The following is a 14,795-nucleotide window of genomic DNA, read 5'->3' on the forward strand; positions in this document are numbered from 1 at the left end:
AAGCAGCACATGATCTCATGTGTAGACAGCAGCCTCTCCCATCCCACCCCAGTTTTTTCCACCCTCCCCCCACCCTTTTCTTCTTTGGATTTCTGCTTCCCAAGGGTTTAGTGCCCACTGCCCACAAAGTTCGTTTTCCAGCCTCGCTCTCAACTTCCTGTTCCTTTCCCCCGCCCCTTGCCTGCCTCCCTCTCTCTTTCTCTCTCTCTCTCTCTCTCTCTCTCTCTCTCTCTCTCTCTCTCTCTCTCAGTCTCTCTCTCTCTCTCTCTTTTTTTTTCTTTTCTTTTTCTCTCGCCTCGCAGCTTCAGCTTCAGTGTCGTCGTTGGCGTTCGTGTTGACTGGCCAGAGTCCGCGAAGCAGAGCAGTCCCCCGTCACCATCTGAAAGCCACTGAAACCTCCACTGTTGCCCTCGGGGTGAGTAGCAAAAAAAAGCTTGGACTGGGACTGTTTAGACACACGCATGCACACACACACACACACACACACACACACACGCGAGGAAGTGGGAAATATGCACTTTGTGGTGTTCGAATGGAATAAGTGACAACTTAACTTTGTGCCTTGTTTCGTCAAGTCACAGCAGAGCTCACTTCCTGTTTGGCGTTAACGGGACTTTGTTGGTTTGTGAACCTTTTGCATCGTTAATGTTCTTTAACTGAGGGATAAAACGGATGTTAGGTGTTTTTTTTTTTTTATATATAGAAAAAGTTTTGGCTCCAGCTGTACAGTGGACTCCCGCATAATCACGCTTGGCGTTTTTTTATTTTACTCTTTTTGCGGGGGGCGGGGGTTCAGCATAAACATGGAAATCCCCGCTTGTTTGCGTTTTCCCCCGATCCTACCACGTAGTTGACAAAAACTTCAAAATAACAAAAACTAGAATAATAAAAAAAGCATGTCGTTCAATAAAAACGAAAATGCTTTTTAAAATCGAAAACTAACTGAAACTACATCGTAGTTTGTTAAACAAACTAATTATAGCGAAAATGTTGAGAATTGTTGTTTCTAACACAATACTTAGTTACCTTTTTGTTTTAATCTTGCACTCAACAAATACGTCATATATATATATATATATATATTAACCTAACTTAAACTAATATTAATCTTTTTTGGAAAAAAAATCAAATCAATGAATCAGTACGAACAAACGTGTTATAAGTTATACCTAAACCGTAACAGAAATGAAAAAATCCAAAACCATTGTAACCCTTTCCCCAGGCACGGTGCTACATCGGGGGTAGAAATCTGTGTAGCCCCGGTAAAGCCCCTCCAGCATTGTATTTTACTTTTTAAAGCCCCTATCTCACTGAGCGGCAAACAATTGCGAGTATTTTCGAAGGCAGCGAATATTGCGTTCACGTCAGAGTTCATCTGGGTTCGTTCAATGACGTAAATGCTCGCAAAACGTTTTCCAACAGTTTTAGTGATTTTTCTTGTCCCAAGGAAATTTTGAACATGTTCAAAATCCCCATGCGACAAGAAAAGTACAGGCGAATGTCGTTTGGCGAACATTTGCGACCTTGAACGAAACCCTGACACGAAGGCGCATTTTTTATCTTCGCCAACAGTTGGAAATGTTCGCCCCTCAGTGGGATAGGGTCTTATACATTTAACCCTTGAGGCACCTTGGTACTCAAAATGGTCATTTTTCACGGTTTCATTTTTTCCATAGTCCCCACATGGTTCCGTTTAAAGGCTGAACTGTTTTTGCCACATAGCTTTTAACAAGCTGTTCTTAAAAATCACTTGACATCTTCTATTAGGAAAGAAACAAACGATTTTCGTCGCCTATACATTCCCATCCCTTTAACCATTTTGGCCGCCATTGACTCCCATCAATAACACACATTTTTTCAATATACAGTCATTTTGATGTTATAATGTGTTTCTATGTATAACCACAAAGTGAAGTCATAAATTAGAAAAAACAGCAACAGTATGTTTTGATACAGTTTTGTTGGTTTTACCCTGTAAAAAGCATGTCAGGAGAAAACTTGAAATACAAAGAAAAGTATCTTGGTGTGTTGGCTCAGATGTGGAAGAGTGGTGTGAATGTGGTGAGGTTTAAATTTGATGTGTGCCTAGGTGTGAACGCCATTCAAGCAAATCGAAATCGCAAAAAGCCAAATGGCCTCAGTTGTTTATTGGTTGTGCATGTTGCTCAAAGGAGGGGCAGCCACATGCTCTGCCGCTGAGCGAATATCAAAGAGCCTTTTCAGCTTTTTGCTTTTTGCTTTGGACATCTACAGTTCCCTCCAAAACAGTTGGAACGGCAAGGTCAGTTCCTTTGTTTTTGTTATATAACGAAGACATTTGGGTTTCAGATCAAAAGATGAAAATGAGACAGAAGTTCAGATTCCAGCTTTTATTTCATGTCATTCACATCAAGATGTGTTGAACAGCCTGGGACAGAGCGCCTTTTGTTTGAAGCTACCCACTTTTCGAGGGAGCAAAAGTATTGGGACGTGTGACTGGTAGGCTTTGCTAGTTGCTAGTTGCAGGTGTTGCCTTTTAGATTGATTGGATAAACATTAGATAGTGCTTGTTTTGGGCTTTGGGTTTCACCCGTGAATACATGAAGACCAGAGAGCTGTCTATGGGAGGAAAGCAAACCAGGAATAAAGAAAGGATAAAATCACATTTGTTCCAGAAAAAAGTGTAATATATTACAAGACTAAAGTTTTTTGTAGACAGAAAAATGTGGAATAGTACAAGAAAGATGGTTTTTTTTTTGTTCCGTACACACAAAATGTGACCTCTGCATTTGATGCATCACAGTGAAAACAAACTGTTAGTGGCACCCACTGGAGCAGGTGGCTTCTTAAGTGCCCGCAGCCCAAACATTTTGGGATAGTACACAGGCTAGAATAAAGTCGTACTTTTCTCAAGGGAAAAAAAAGTTGTCATTTGTCAAGAGAATGAAGCCAACTGAGTCGATTTCCTGTTTGTGCGTAGCAGCAGTTTGTTGTTTGGACTGCATCATTCTTGTCATACCTCAACCAGTCTGCTTCGCATTAGCAGCTTCCTTGGCTTAGATTAGAAGCCCCCCCCCTCCCCCTGAAGCGGATATTTTTTTCAGTTTTGAGAAACTTCCCCTTTTAAGCGTTCCTACTTCGGTTTTTCATTTAGTTGTGACTGTTACGCGTTTGCTGGCACACCAGGTTCCTCATCGCGCAACTTCCTGATTTGCGCCTGGTCCTGTCCTCTGATTGGCCATGGCCTGTCATAGATTCCGGCTGCAGCCAGTTTATTTCTTAATATATCAAGTCATTTTTATATATTGGGGAGGAGCCAGATGATTGTAAGAATAAAGTCACCTTTTATTTAAGAAAAAAAGAGTACAGAATATTACCTAAATAATGTGGGTTTTCTTTTGCAGGAAAAATGTGGATTTAATGTGCTTTTTCTGAAGGAAGAAATGTGGAATATTATTTAAAAAATGTTACATTTTAATTAAGAAAACACAACATAATATGATAAGAATGAAGTTCTGATTGTTTAATGGAAAATCGGAGTATTACAGAATAGTATTTTGGGGGAAACAAGCTTAATTATGGAACAATAAAGTTGTTTTTGTAAATATGAAATATAGTCATTTTTTTAAAGTATAATGTTGGAACAAAAACATGTTGACTATTATAAGAGCAAAGTAGTATTTTGGTTCCAGAAAAAGGGTGGAACGTTACCAGCATGAAGTCCTGCTTCCACTGTGGGATCAATAAAGGCATTCTTATTCTTATTATTCTTATTTTTAAGGAGGTAGCTGAATCCTGAAGACTGAAGTTGCCTTTTTTTCCAACTATGTGTGTGTGTGTGTGTGTGTGTGTGTGCGTGTGTTTCCCAGATTCCTCCTCTTGCCATTTCCTGGTTTACATAAAGTGCAGTTCTGTGATTGGCCATGGCCTTCCATAGCTTCCTGTTGGAACCAATAAGCTGCCACGCCTGGAACAAAGATGGAACCCGTGAGTTTCCCTATTGTCCTCTGACATTTGTGTTTATCACACTGCAAGTGTGCATGCGTGCGTGTACCGGAAAACAAGTCGTGTCAAGAGCCGGACTGCTGCGATTGGCTCTCAGGTGGGCGAAAGCATTTCCTGTGTCCCGCGATTGAGGCCCTGGCCACAGAATTTTTTTTGGGAGTGTTAGTTACTTTTTTAACCATACGACATTAATTATTCAAACAATAAATGGCCTGAATGCCTAGGAAGTCTACATTAATACTCATTAGGGATGTAACCGACGTAAAACCAGAGAGCTGTAATTGGTGCAAAATGAGCAATTGTGAAAACGCAGAAAAATGAACAATTGTGAAGCCAAGCGAACTTATGGATGGCGAATAATTTTTCTTTTCATTTTATTTTTTTGGGAGGGGTCTATTTCTGCATTTATGCTAATTGGAGACGTAACCAGCATGAAAACCAGAGCGCTGTCTATAGGTGAAAAATGCACAATTGTGATGATTTTTTATTTAGTACTCATATATTTATTTTCTTTAATCCAATACTCAGAGCTGGGCATTTGACTACAAATAGAGCTCCGTTATTCGTCATCCGGGTTGGCGGGTCGGAAAATAGTGCCTAATTTTAAACCGCCTTCAGTTTGCGATTCCGGCTAAACTTTCACTTTCACACACCCTGAAGCTGCAAGCCTCGGCCTCGGCCAATGGGAAACGGGAGCATCTCTCTCATTTTTGTTCCTCGCCGCGGCCATCGAAACCCCGCCGCGAAAAATAGACTCAAAACGGACTACGGACGAATGACGGATTAAATAAAGGGGCTTCTGACTATGCTTAGTCCGTCTATATAAAATATAAAATTCAGCAACACAGGCGTCCGTCAGTGACTGATAGACGGACAGGTCCGTCACATAGATGGAATGCCCAGCTCTGCCAATACTGTTTCAAATACTACATTAATGCAACTTTAATACAACCTAACATAAAAGCCAAGGAGATGTCTGCGTGAAAAATCATCAATTGTGAACTTTAATTTTTTTTTCTCGTTTTGATGGTTTCGTATGTATTTCTACCCCAAACATCTTGCAATGATTACATTCACACGAGTTAGAGGCGATGAAAACCAGAGCATAGGTTTGACACCCTTTTGAGTCATTTGCAGTGGTTTCCGTGCGTTGCTTTTAGTAAGCAACAGGCCTTATATGGCTGTTGTGCTTCAGCGTACAAAGCGGACGTGAGACAGTTGTGGTGAAGTCAGCCAGGTTAGCCCGATGAGCGCTCGCACAAGCACTTCCGGCGAGTCATCTGCAGGAAATGTCAGTCGCACAAATGATGTTTGCGGCATTATGCTAACAGTAGCTCTCTCGTCGAGGTTATGATGGTGAACAATATTAAAAAAAATAAATAAAAAATACATTTTTGTAAATGAAATAAAGTTTGAGTTTTTAAAAACAAAAGATAACTAACCAAAACTAACTTACAAATCTAACTGAAACTGACAATAAACAATAGTTATGGCAAAAATGTGCTTGTTTCTTTGCTACACCCCCCAAAAAAAGAACGAAGTAGGGACAGGAGAAGGTTTTTTTTTTGTTGTAATTTTTAAAAGCATTTTGTCATTTCCGGCGACTGAAAATGACATCACAACTACTAGGGCTCAGGATACAACCAATCACGGCTCAGCTTCAGAAAACAGGTCAGCCGTGATTGGTCGTTAGCTGAGCAACTGTGATGTTATTTTCAGTCGACAGAAGTGACAAAATGGACGCCCCCAGAGATGGCTCAAAACGAGTGGATTCTTATTCCACAAACGCAATATTTATCAGAATGCCTTGTTTCAACTAGTGGGCTTGCATAAAACATTCTTTAAAAATATATGTTTTGGTTGACTTCCCATTTAAAAAAAAAAAAAAAAAAAAAAAAAAAAAAAAATCCTACTAGTTTTTAAACTTTGAAAAATCGGTCAATGGGACAGGCAACATAAGAGGAAGCTTGTAACCCGTTTTTGGAATGAGTGGCACAAAAGAAGCCAGGGGTTGATCCTTTCACGTTCGTTGAAGTGACATTTTGGTGTCTCGGCACACTTTGTGTGGCTTCCCCAGAAGTGGCCATCTGCCCCAACAACCATGAGGTCCACATCTACAAGAAGGACGGGACCAAGTGGACCAGGATCCACGAGCTCAAGGAGCACAACGGTCAGGTGACAGGTGAGTTCTTCTTCTCACACTCAGTGGACACTTGTTATATATCCCGCAGTCAATAAATATGAAGCAACTGGATATATGAACACGTCACATTGTTCATGTGACTTTTTTAAACTTGACAATAAGTCATCCAACCAGTTATTAAGAGTGATCATTGGAAAAGAAATGCAAAATAGTGTTTATTTGAAGTGTAGAATATTAATTCTCATTTCAAAGTAATTACTTAAGTCATTGCAATTGTTAGAAATGTAGCATTGTTTATTTTAATTTGTTCATTTTACTTTTTAAAATGTTTAATGGAATTAATTAGCCAATTTATTCAAAGTCACAACTGAATAAGAAATATAGATGTGCATATTTTAATAATGAAATACAATTCTACTCCCATTGTTAATGTCATTTACTAAATGCAATGATAATTTTGAATTCAATAATTTAATGGAAAAAATTGCAATGTAAAGTATGTTAACTTCTTTATTTACATTTTTTCCAGTATTGCAATAAGTCAGTACCACACTATTTAATAAAAATGTTTTTGTTGAATGTAAAATTGTGACTGTTCCTATTTTCTAAATTTACAATAAAATAAAAAATAGCAAGTATTAAATAACGTCAAAAATGTTAAATGAAATCCATACGTAAAAGTTGTTTGTTACCCCTTTCATTTTAGTTACAATAAATAGACTAACCAGTTGTTTAAAAATGACAGCAAAATTATGAAATGCATATGTAAAATAGTTTATTTTAACATTTTTAAATTTTATTTGGGTCTGGATCACTTTTACTGGCACTAAGCAACTTTGAGGAGGATGGGAGCAACCCTTGCACACCAAAAAAATACAAATGTCCTGAATTGCATTACGGCGTACGTCACTTTCTCCTTTCGCCACAAGGACGGAATCGATTCGAACGCCTACGCGCTATTACTTGGGTCGTGGCAGAAGCCCCAAAACAAACAAAAAAACAAAAGTATTGTTTAAACAAAATGAGATTCATTAGCTCATCGCTATTCCTCTTTCACACAGCCACTGGAAATGGAAATGTCATTCAGTCCAACTTGCAGGCCAGCGAGCGCTCAGGATTTCACAACACTACGCACTGGCGCGCATGGGAAATGTGGTTGACTTTTGTCAAAACGCTACCGCTTTTGTCCACACGGCGCCGCCATAATCAACAAAAACTGACACATGACACAGTGTTGCTTTAACGCTCGGTGGGCGGCATGTGGCCAATCTTGGCGGCTGCCTCTCCATCTCCCCCTCGGCAGGCGTGGACTGGGCGCCCGACAGCAACCGCATCGTGACGTGCGGCGCCGACCGCAACGCGTACGTTTGGACCCTGAAGGAGGGCGCCTGGAAGCCCACCCTGGTCATCCTGCGCATCAACCGGGCGGCGCGCTGCGTCAAGTGGTCACCGCGGGAGAACAAGTTCGCCGTGGGAAGCGGCTCGCGACTCATCTCCATCTGCTACTTTGAGCAGGAGAATGACTGGTGGGCTGCCACAGACATACTCGACACTACTCACTCGAAGTTTGGGATCGTGAGAAATGACCTTCAATATTGACGGGTCAACTGTTTATCAATTTTTCTTTTTGTGTTTTTGAGTAGATCCGTTTTTTTCAAGTCAGCATTGGACCTGATATCATTTATAGTCCTTAAAAGAGCTGTCTCTGTACTGTGGTTCATCCTAAAACCAGATTGATATTTCTCTCAAGTATTCTTTTATATTTGAAAAATAATTGGAACTGGCGAAAGACCAGCTTACTTAAAGCGGAAGTCAACCCAAACATATTTTGTTCAAAGAATATGTTCTATGCAAACCCACTTGGTGAAACACGGCATTCTGATAAATATTGCGTTTGTGGAATAAGAGTTAATTCGAGTTAATGATTGGTCTTCACCTGAGCTGTTGGGATGTCATTTTCAGTCGACAGAGGTGACAAAATGGCCGCCCACTAAGATGGCTAAAAATGGGTGGATTTTGCTGCTTAACTCATATCCCACAAACGCAATAGCCATCAGAATGCCGTGTTTCAACTAGTGGGCCTGCTGGGAACATATTCTTCAAAAAAATGTGTTTTGGTTGATTTCCCACTTCAAAAAACGATAAGTTGCATACAGGCCTGTAATTCTTGCAAACGCTGGGGTCTATCGAAACTGCTCTTCTTCTGAAGGTGCCTCACCACCGCCCTTTTTTTAAAGGCGGCCGGTAGGACGCCCGTCTGAAGGGAGCAGTCCTCACAGAGAGCGCCCGATGTTGTCTGTGGGGACGTTTTGAAATCAGAGCTGGTTAAAAGATTAAAGGTGGAGAAAAGAAACCTGGGGTTATTTTTATTAACTGTGGTGAGAAATACGATGTCCTTGCCTGTTTGACTGATTTGAGTTGTACACATTATAGTCAAGACAAGAAGCTTCTCTTGGGATTACAACATTTTCCCTAGACTAGAACCTCCTCTCCCAGCCAGACCTAGTAGTCCTTTAGCAGGAATCGAGGAATACCTTCTCTCGGGACGACAATCTTTGCCCTGGACTACATTCCTCTCTCAAGCGTAGGACATTGCCTAGAGAACCTTCAGTCAAGGCTAAAACCTTTTATCGGGACTAGAACTTTGACTTGAGACCAGTGGGAGTAGAACCGTGTTTTGGGAGTCAAACCTTCTCTAGAGACTAGTCCCCACTCTTGGGACTAGAACATGCTTTGTGAACTAGAATGTTCTTTATGGACTAGAACCTTTCCCCCTGGACTAAAACCTTCACTCGGGACAGCAACCTTGCCTTGGGACTAGCACCTTAACGTGGGACTAGAATCTTAACTATGGACTAGCAGCTGATGATGTCGTGGCCCCTCCAGGTGGGTGTGCAAGCACATCAAGAAGCCCATCCGCTCCACCATCCTCAGTCTGGACTGGCACCCCAACAACGTGCTGCTGGCGGCCGGCTCCTGTGACTTCAAGTGCAGGTAACAAACGCTCACTTCCGTGTACACTGAAGCAAAGAATGGCCCACCGAGCTTTCATACAATTCCATTTTTCATGAAAATAACGACGGTAGATGAAATACAGCACGTACCGTGCCTCTGACAAGTTGTTGTTGGCCTAAGTGGTGCCGAGTCCTGCAAAACAAGTTGTTTGTAGTGCTGCCACCTACAGGACTGGAACGGAAGACCACGGCTCAATAATTAGGTGGACAACAATCACGGCTCACCTGTTTTCTGAAGCTGAGTCAGTATTGGTTGTTACTAACTGTGATGTCATTTTCAATTGAAAGCAAATGACAAAATGGCCGCCCCCTGAGATGGACGAAAAGGGGTGGATTTTACTGCGTAACTCATATTCCACAAACACACTATCAATCGGAATGCCGTGTTTAGGCTAGTGGGCCTGCATGGAACATATTCTTGAAAAAAATGTTCCGGTTGACTTCCCCTTTAAGGTAGCCATTTGAGAGGAATCTTGTACTGGCAGCCATTTTGAATTGGATCTCACTAGTATGTGCAGTCATTGATAACACATGGCAAATGAGAAAAGAAAAAAGTCAAATGTCCTGGAAAAGCTTGAGTTGCCCTGGAAAATGATTTGCAGTCCGAATGATATGGCAGGACTTTTCATGATATCAACTATCGCTATGGTGAGCCTTTTAATCTCTGATTCAATGCAAGTTGATATTTGAATAAAATTTACTAGGCCGCACTTGGAAAGATGCAACGGTCTCAATCGTTGTTCTTACTCCAGGCTTCTAAGTGATCATTCCAAAAATATCAAAACAACTTTTAACAACAAAAGTTACAAGTGTTCATTGTCACACAGTAGCCTGTACAGTCGTGACTTTATAAGGCCGTGGACCACCGTTCCGATCGCGCTAATGGCGATCTTATGTTTAGAAAGTGGATTAGTCGATCGCTTTTTAAACGAGGAATTTCAAAAGCGTTTTCTAATTCATTTTCGAAAGACTGTTTTGAAAGAAAATTGCAAATGCATTTTCCAATGAAATTAAGGGTTTCTGAAAACGAATGACTGCACTAGAAAAGAGAGTTTCAAAGGGAACTTTACAAAATCGTTCTGTTATCGGATTTCAGAAGAGCGTTCTTAAGTCGTTATTTGAAAACCTTGAAGAAAAAACCTGGAAAATCATTTCAAGAAAAGAATGGAAACCCTTGCTAATGGATTGAGCGCTCGAGCGCAGGGTGTTCTCGGCCTACATCAAGGAGGTGGAGGAGAAGCCGAGCCCCACGCCCTGGGGCAGCAAGATGCCCTTCGGAGAGATGCTCTTCGAGTCCGGGGGGTCCGCAGCCGAGGGTCCGAGCGCAGCGGCGGGCGGCGGCGGCGGCTGGGTGCACAGCGTCTGCTTCTCCAACTCGGGCAACCGCCTGGCGTGGACATCGCACGACTCCACCTTGTCGGTCGCCGAGGGCAGCAAGAGCAGCACGTGAGATTTGTGATTATTTTTAATCTCATGAAAGATTTGATTTCATTATTGTAAATAAGAAAATGAAAAATATGAAATCCATTTTACAGACAGTACAGGTTGATGTGTTTTTGTTTAGTAATTGCTTAACTTATTTATTGTAAATAACATGGGTCATTTTATAAAAATATTTAACATGTTTTAATGAATTGTTTTACTCCACAGTAAATGATACAATCATAAAATAAACAATTTTGCAAATACGTTTAAAATTTTTATGACCATTTTTGTGAGAAAATGTCTGGCAAATAAACTTGTAATTCTTTTTTCAATTAAAGGGTTTATTTATTGTACATAAAAGAAAGATAACAACAAACGTTTTTACTTGTACAGTAGCCATCCATTCATTATCTGCACTGCTTATGCATTTAACATTTTTTGGTATTTGTCTAACAGTTTTTTTTTTTTTTTGTGTGTGCGCGTGCGACCTTTGTGGCGAATTCCACAGCGTGAGCAGTCTGAGGTCCGACACGCTTCCTCTTCTGTGCGTTACCTTCATCACCGAGAGCAGCTTAGTCGCCGCTGTGAGTACTCCTCGAGCTGTTGCGTTGACATCGCTCACACACACGCGCGCACAAGCACTCTCACCAGGGGTTTCCCTTGCTCAAAGTGACTTGAAACCATCCAGCCTCAAGTTTGTGGACTGGCTGTTTCACAAGAGCAGCAAGCGTCACAATGCACCTGCCAAATATTACCAAGCATGTCTTCCTCCTATGTCCGAAAAATGTTTGTCATGTGTTTTTTTTTTTTGTGTTTTTTTTTCCCAATACATTTTGAATGTATTTTTAAATCTTAAAACAACAAAACAAAAGCTCTCCATAATATGATCAAAACAAACTTGAGAATAAAGAATATATGCCTATCACTGGGGAACACCGTTTTTGTTGAGTTAGGTCTGACAACTGTTTTTAACAAATTTTTGGGTGCGGAATTTCAAAACTCTCAGTTGTTGTTTTTTTTCTTTTTTTTAGCTACGGGTACCCCGTTTTCTTAAATGATATTAAATAAATGTGTAAGTATGAATATAAAACACGAAAGATGGAATGAGTCAAATCGGAATCAGCTCTTCTTACTGCAGCTAATCAGTGGAAATGAGGAGACTGCAATTTTGGAGTCAACATTCCAATTTTAGTTTTAATCAGTATAAAAATCTGACTCAACAGATTTTTGTTGTTGTTGTTTTTCAAATTGTTCCCCAGTGTAATCTGTTGTCACGTTGTGTCGTCAAACATCCGTGGTGACTTGCACCAGTTTCCCGTCCTTAATACCACCGCTGCAGTTAAAGCACGGGTCAGATAGTAACACACCCCTCATAGGCGCATCTTGTGTCTCGGCCCCCTTCAGGGCCACGACTGTTGCCCCATGCTCTTCGTGCTGGACACGGCCAAAGCAGGCCTGGTATTCGGAGGCAAACTGGACGTCCCCAAGCAGGCGGCCCAGAAGGGGATCAGCGCCAGGGAGCGCTTCCAGAACCTGGACCGGCGTGCTTCGGAGACCCAGAGCACAGACAAGGACCTGAGCACGCTGCACAAGAACAGCATCAGGTGTGTGCGGACTCCATTGAAGGATTTCATTCCTCCACCCTGAAATTTGATCACGCACAAAAGTTGAAATATTCCAAAATGTCCTTCACTGAGCCGTCTGCTAAAATGGATTTTAGATTTACCACTTTGCGTTCTATCAAGGAGACTGGTGGCAATAGTGGCAATCTTGAAACTATACTTTTGTGGGACATTGCTAACTGTGTTCAAAAGTGAGGTTGCAACCGTTCAGAGAACTGTCTATGTTCCTACCACATTTGCATCGCTTCCCGCAGAAACGTGCACCTCTTGGTCCGTCCATGAAGAGTCTTGGGGGAACTGCATACAGTCAAAGAGCACAAGTCCTGTAAACGTGTATTTTTATGGGAGCTTGAAACCGTCCCGAGAGCTGTCTGTGTTCCCACCGCATTCGCCAGGTCTTCTGATTTTCGTCTTTTGCGATTTCAGTCATATCTCAGTGCTGCAAGGAGGACGTAACCAGTGCACCAAATTCTGCACCACCGGCATGGATGGAGGCATGTGCATCTGGGATGTCAAGGTGACACACAAAATATCACACGCTCACTCCCTGACCCACTCACTCTCACACGTTACCGGATGAGAAATGCCGTCTGTTTTCTGTTGTTTGTGTTCAGACTCTGGAGTCGTCTATGAAGAACCTGAAGATTGTGTGAAGTGACTCTTTTTTTTTTAAGGAGAATATGAAGAAGACGAGCGCTGCCTTATTACACGACGCTTCTGTGCTATATTTTAAAAAGGTATTATTTTTCTACGCTGAGGTCAAACAATCAGACACGTGCGCGCCGTCTGTGTTAGCTCGACGCGCTAACATGGACGTCTGCTAACAGTACTGATGATGCACGACCTGGCTGAATGCTTACAGCAGTATTTTATAGATTACAATCATGATGATAATCATGTCCATTATGAGACTAAGTCGTCCTCTTTATAAGCTTATGCTGGTCATAATATGCATTTAATAAAAAAAAAATTTAAAAAAAAGTGCTTTACATTCTTTGTGGTCTCTGTTCTCTTTTGATTCCGTTCTACCTTATCAGAATTGGATTTTGTAGATTTTTTTTACTCCTATTAGGCACCATCACATATCTAATTCTCATGTTTTATTGTATTATATACGATTAACCCATCCTTTATCCAAAACGCTTATCCACACAAGGGTCACGGGCGTGCCGGAGCCTATCCCAGCTGCCCTCGGGCATTAGGCGGTAATGCAACCACTTAAAGTAAATATGTAATTTAAAAAATGTTTCATTTGATCATTAGTGTAAATAATTTTGTTTAATAAAATGAATTTTTAAAAGTTCATTCTATAAAATTATTCATTTTAGTTTATTCCTCACAAATGATTACAAATCAGATCAAATATTTTTAAAATGTTAAATTTGTGAGAAATTATTCTGTTTTATTTACATTAAATTGATTAACCAATTAAAAAATATCTGTGTACAAATTATGTTACTAACGTATTTTAGTTACAACGAATTAACTAAATGAATGAACCGGATTAAAATGTATGTAAAGGTTGATGTAAAAAATGTATCCTAGTCTATATTATCCACAAGAAATTAATGAATCAATAAAAATTAAAAATTGTGAATTTTGTAATTACTGTAACATTTTCATTTTGCTAAATTGTTTGTTTGCAAATTATTAGCCAACTGTTTAATGAGATGACTAAATAAAAAAACAAAATGAATAATTACGTTTTAATTAACCTTTTTTTAAGGAGGTGGTGGGCGGTGTTCGGCCATACTTGGTAGTGGAAACTAGAAGCGGTGTTTTTAACCCTAGGATACGAACGTTAAAATGTGTAACACCGTCAATTACGTCGGGTACATTGAACCCGGATAAAATATAATATGCCGTATGAAATACAGTTTTAATCAATTTATGTAAAAGTACGACACTGTATGCCAAATTCGAAGTTGTCTTATTTAATTTCCCAATACAAATATCACATAAAAAATATGAGGTTGAAAATCACCCGACGTTAATGTTCTTGGGTTAAATGTCCAGTTATACTGAAGGAATTTGCGGCTGAGTGCCATCATTTTAGCACAAAAATCGGTCTATTGCTGCCATCTAGCGGCAGAAAACCGAAGGAGCCCTAATGTTGCGGCGATGTGTTTGGTTTTCGTTGGCCAGGTCGTGACGAGTTTTTAATGCTGCCGATTGGTCTTGGCCACAGATGACCACCCCAACTCAATCCACAACCCCTCTGTTAATGATAGATAACGCCACAGTGGTCACAGAAATAACTGGTAAGAGTGGGAATAAATCAAAATTGAATGACAATTAACCAATCAAAAAGGAGGTGTGTCCTCGTGTGTCCTTAGCACGGGTGAATTCCAATTTGCAATCTGTCAGTCAGCCTATTAAAGAATAGTCACTGTGCTGTTTGGTGACATGGTGTGTACCACACTAAACATTGACTATGGCAGTGAAGGGGAGAGGTGTCTCGGGAGATTAGACAGAAAATGACAGGCAAGCATGTTCAAGATATGGCAAACTGAAAAAAAAACGGACGTTACAAATGCTAACAAAAGAGCCCAGGATATCCTTCAAAGGAATTAAAGATGAACTCCAAGGTCAAGATACCACAGTGGC

General features: G+C 40.6%; 1 protein-coding gene and 1 long non-coding RNA gene across 2 annotated transcripts; one reads left to right on the top strand and one right to left on the bottom strand.

Annotated features, from left to right (window-relative positions):
• The first annotated feature begins 235 nt into the window (after nt 1–235).
• LOC147146564 (actin-related protein 2/3 complex subunit 1B-B-like) lies at nt 236–13,177 on the top strand. The gene is made up of 10 exons (XM_086033735.1): nt 236–415; nt 3,849–3,966; nt 6,062–6,166; nt 7,431–7,653; nt 9,014–9,121; nt 10,345–10,587; nt 11,075–11,150; nt 11,971–12,170; nt 12,615–12,705; nt 12,803–13,177. Exons 2-10 carry the CDS (start codon nt 3,903–3,905, stop codon nt 12,839–12,841), a joined length of 1,149 nt encoding a protein of 382 aa, XP_085889861.1. The 5' UTR covers nt 236–415; nt 3,849–3,902; the 3' UTR covers nt 12,842–13,177.
• LOC147146565 (uncharacterized) lies at nt 10,707–13,392 on the bottom strand. The gene is made up of 3 exons (XR_015087168.1): nt 12,572–13,392; nt 12,420–12,485; nt 10,707–12,209 (listed from the first exon to the last, which is right to left on the bottom strand). It is a non-coding gene; the product is annotated as an uncharacterized LOC147146565 (long non-coding RNA).
• Between the last annotated feature and the right edge of the window lie 1,403 nt (nt 13,393–14,795).

Source organism: Filicampus tigris, chromosome 6, assembly GCF_054856515.1.
Source record: "Filicampus tigris isolate MCC_2025a chromosome 6, RoL_Ftig_1.0, whole genome shotgun sequence".
NCBI classification, from domain to species: domain Eukaryota; kingdom Metazoa; phylum Chordata; class Actinopteri; order Syngnathiformes; family Syngnathidae; genus Filicampus; species Filicampus tigris.

Excerpts from the sequence above, each read along its gene's own strand:
- LOC147146564 (XM_086033735.1), top strand. The coding sequence starts at position 3,903 with ATGGCCTTCCATAGCTTCCTGTTGGAACCAATAAGCTGCCACGCCTGG. Across the intron at positions 6,167-7,430 it reads GCACAACGGTCAGGTGACAG|GCGTGGACTGGGCGCCCGAC; the intron begins GTGAGTTCTTCT and ends CCCCCTCGGCAG. Across the intron at positions 12,171-12,614 it reads CTGCACAAGAACAGCATCAG|TCATATCTCAGTGCTGCAAG; the intron begins GTGTGTGCGGAC and ends TTGCGATTTCAG.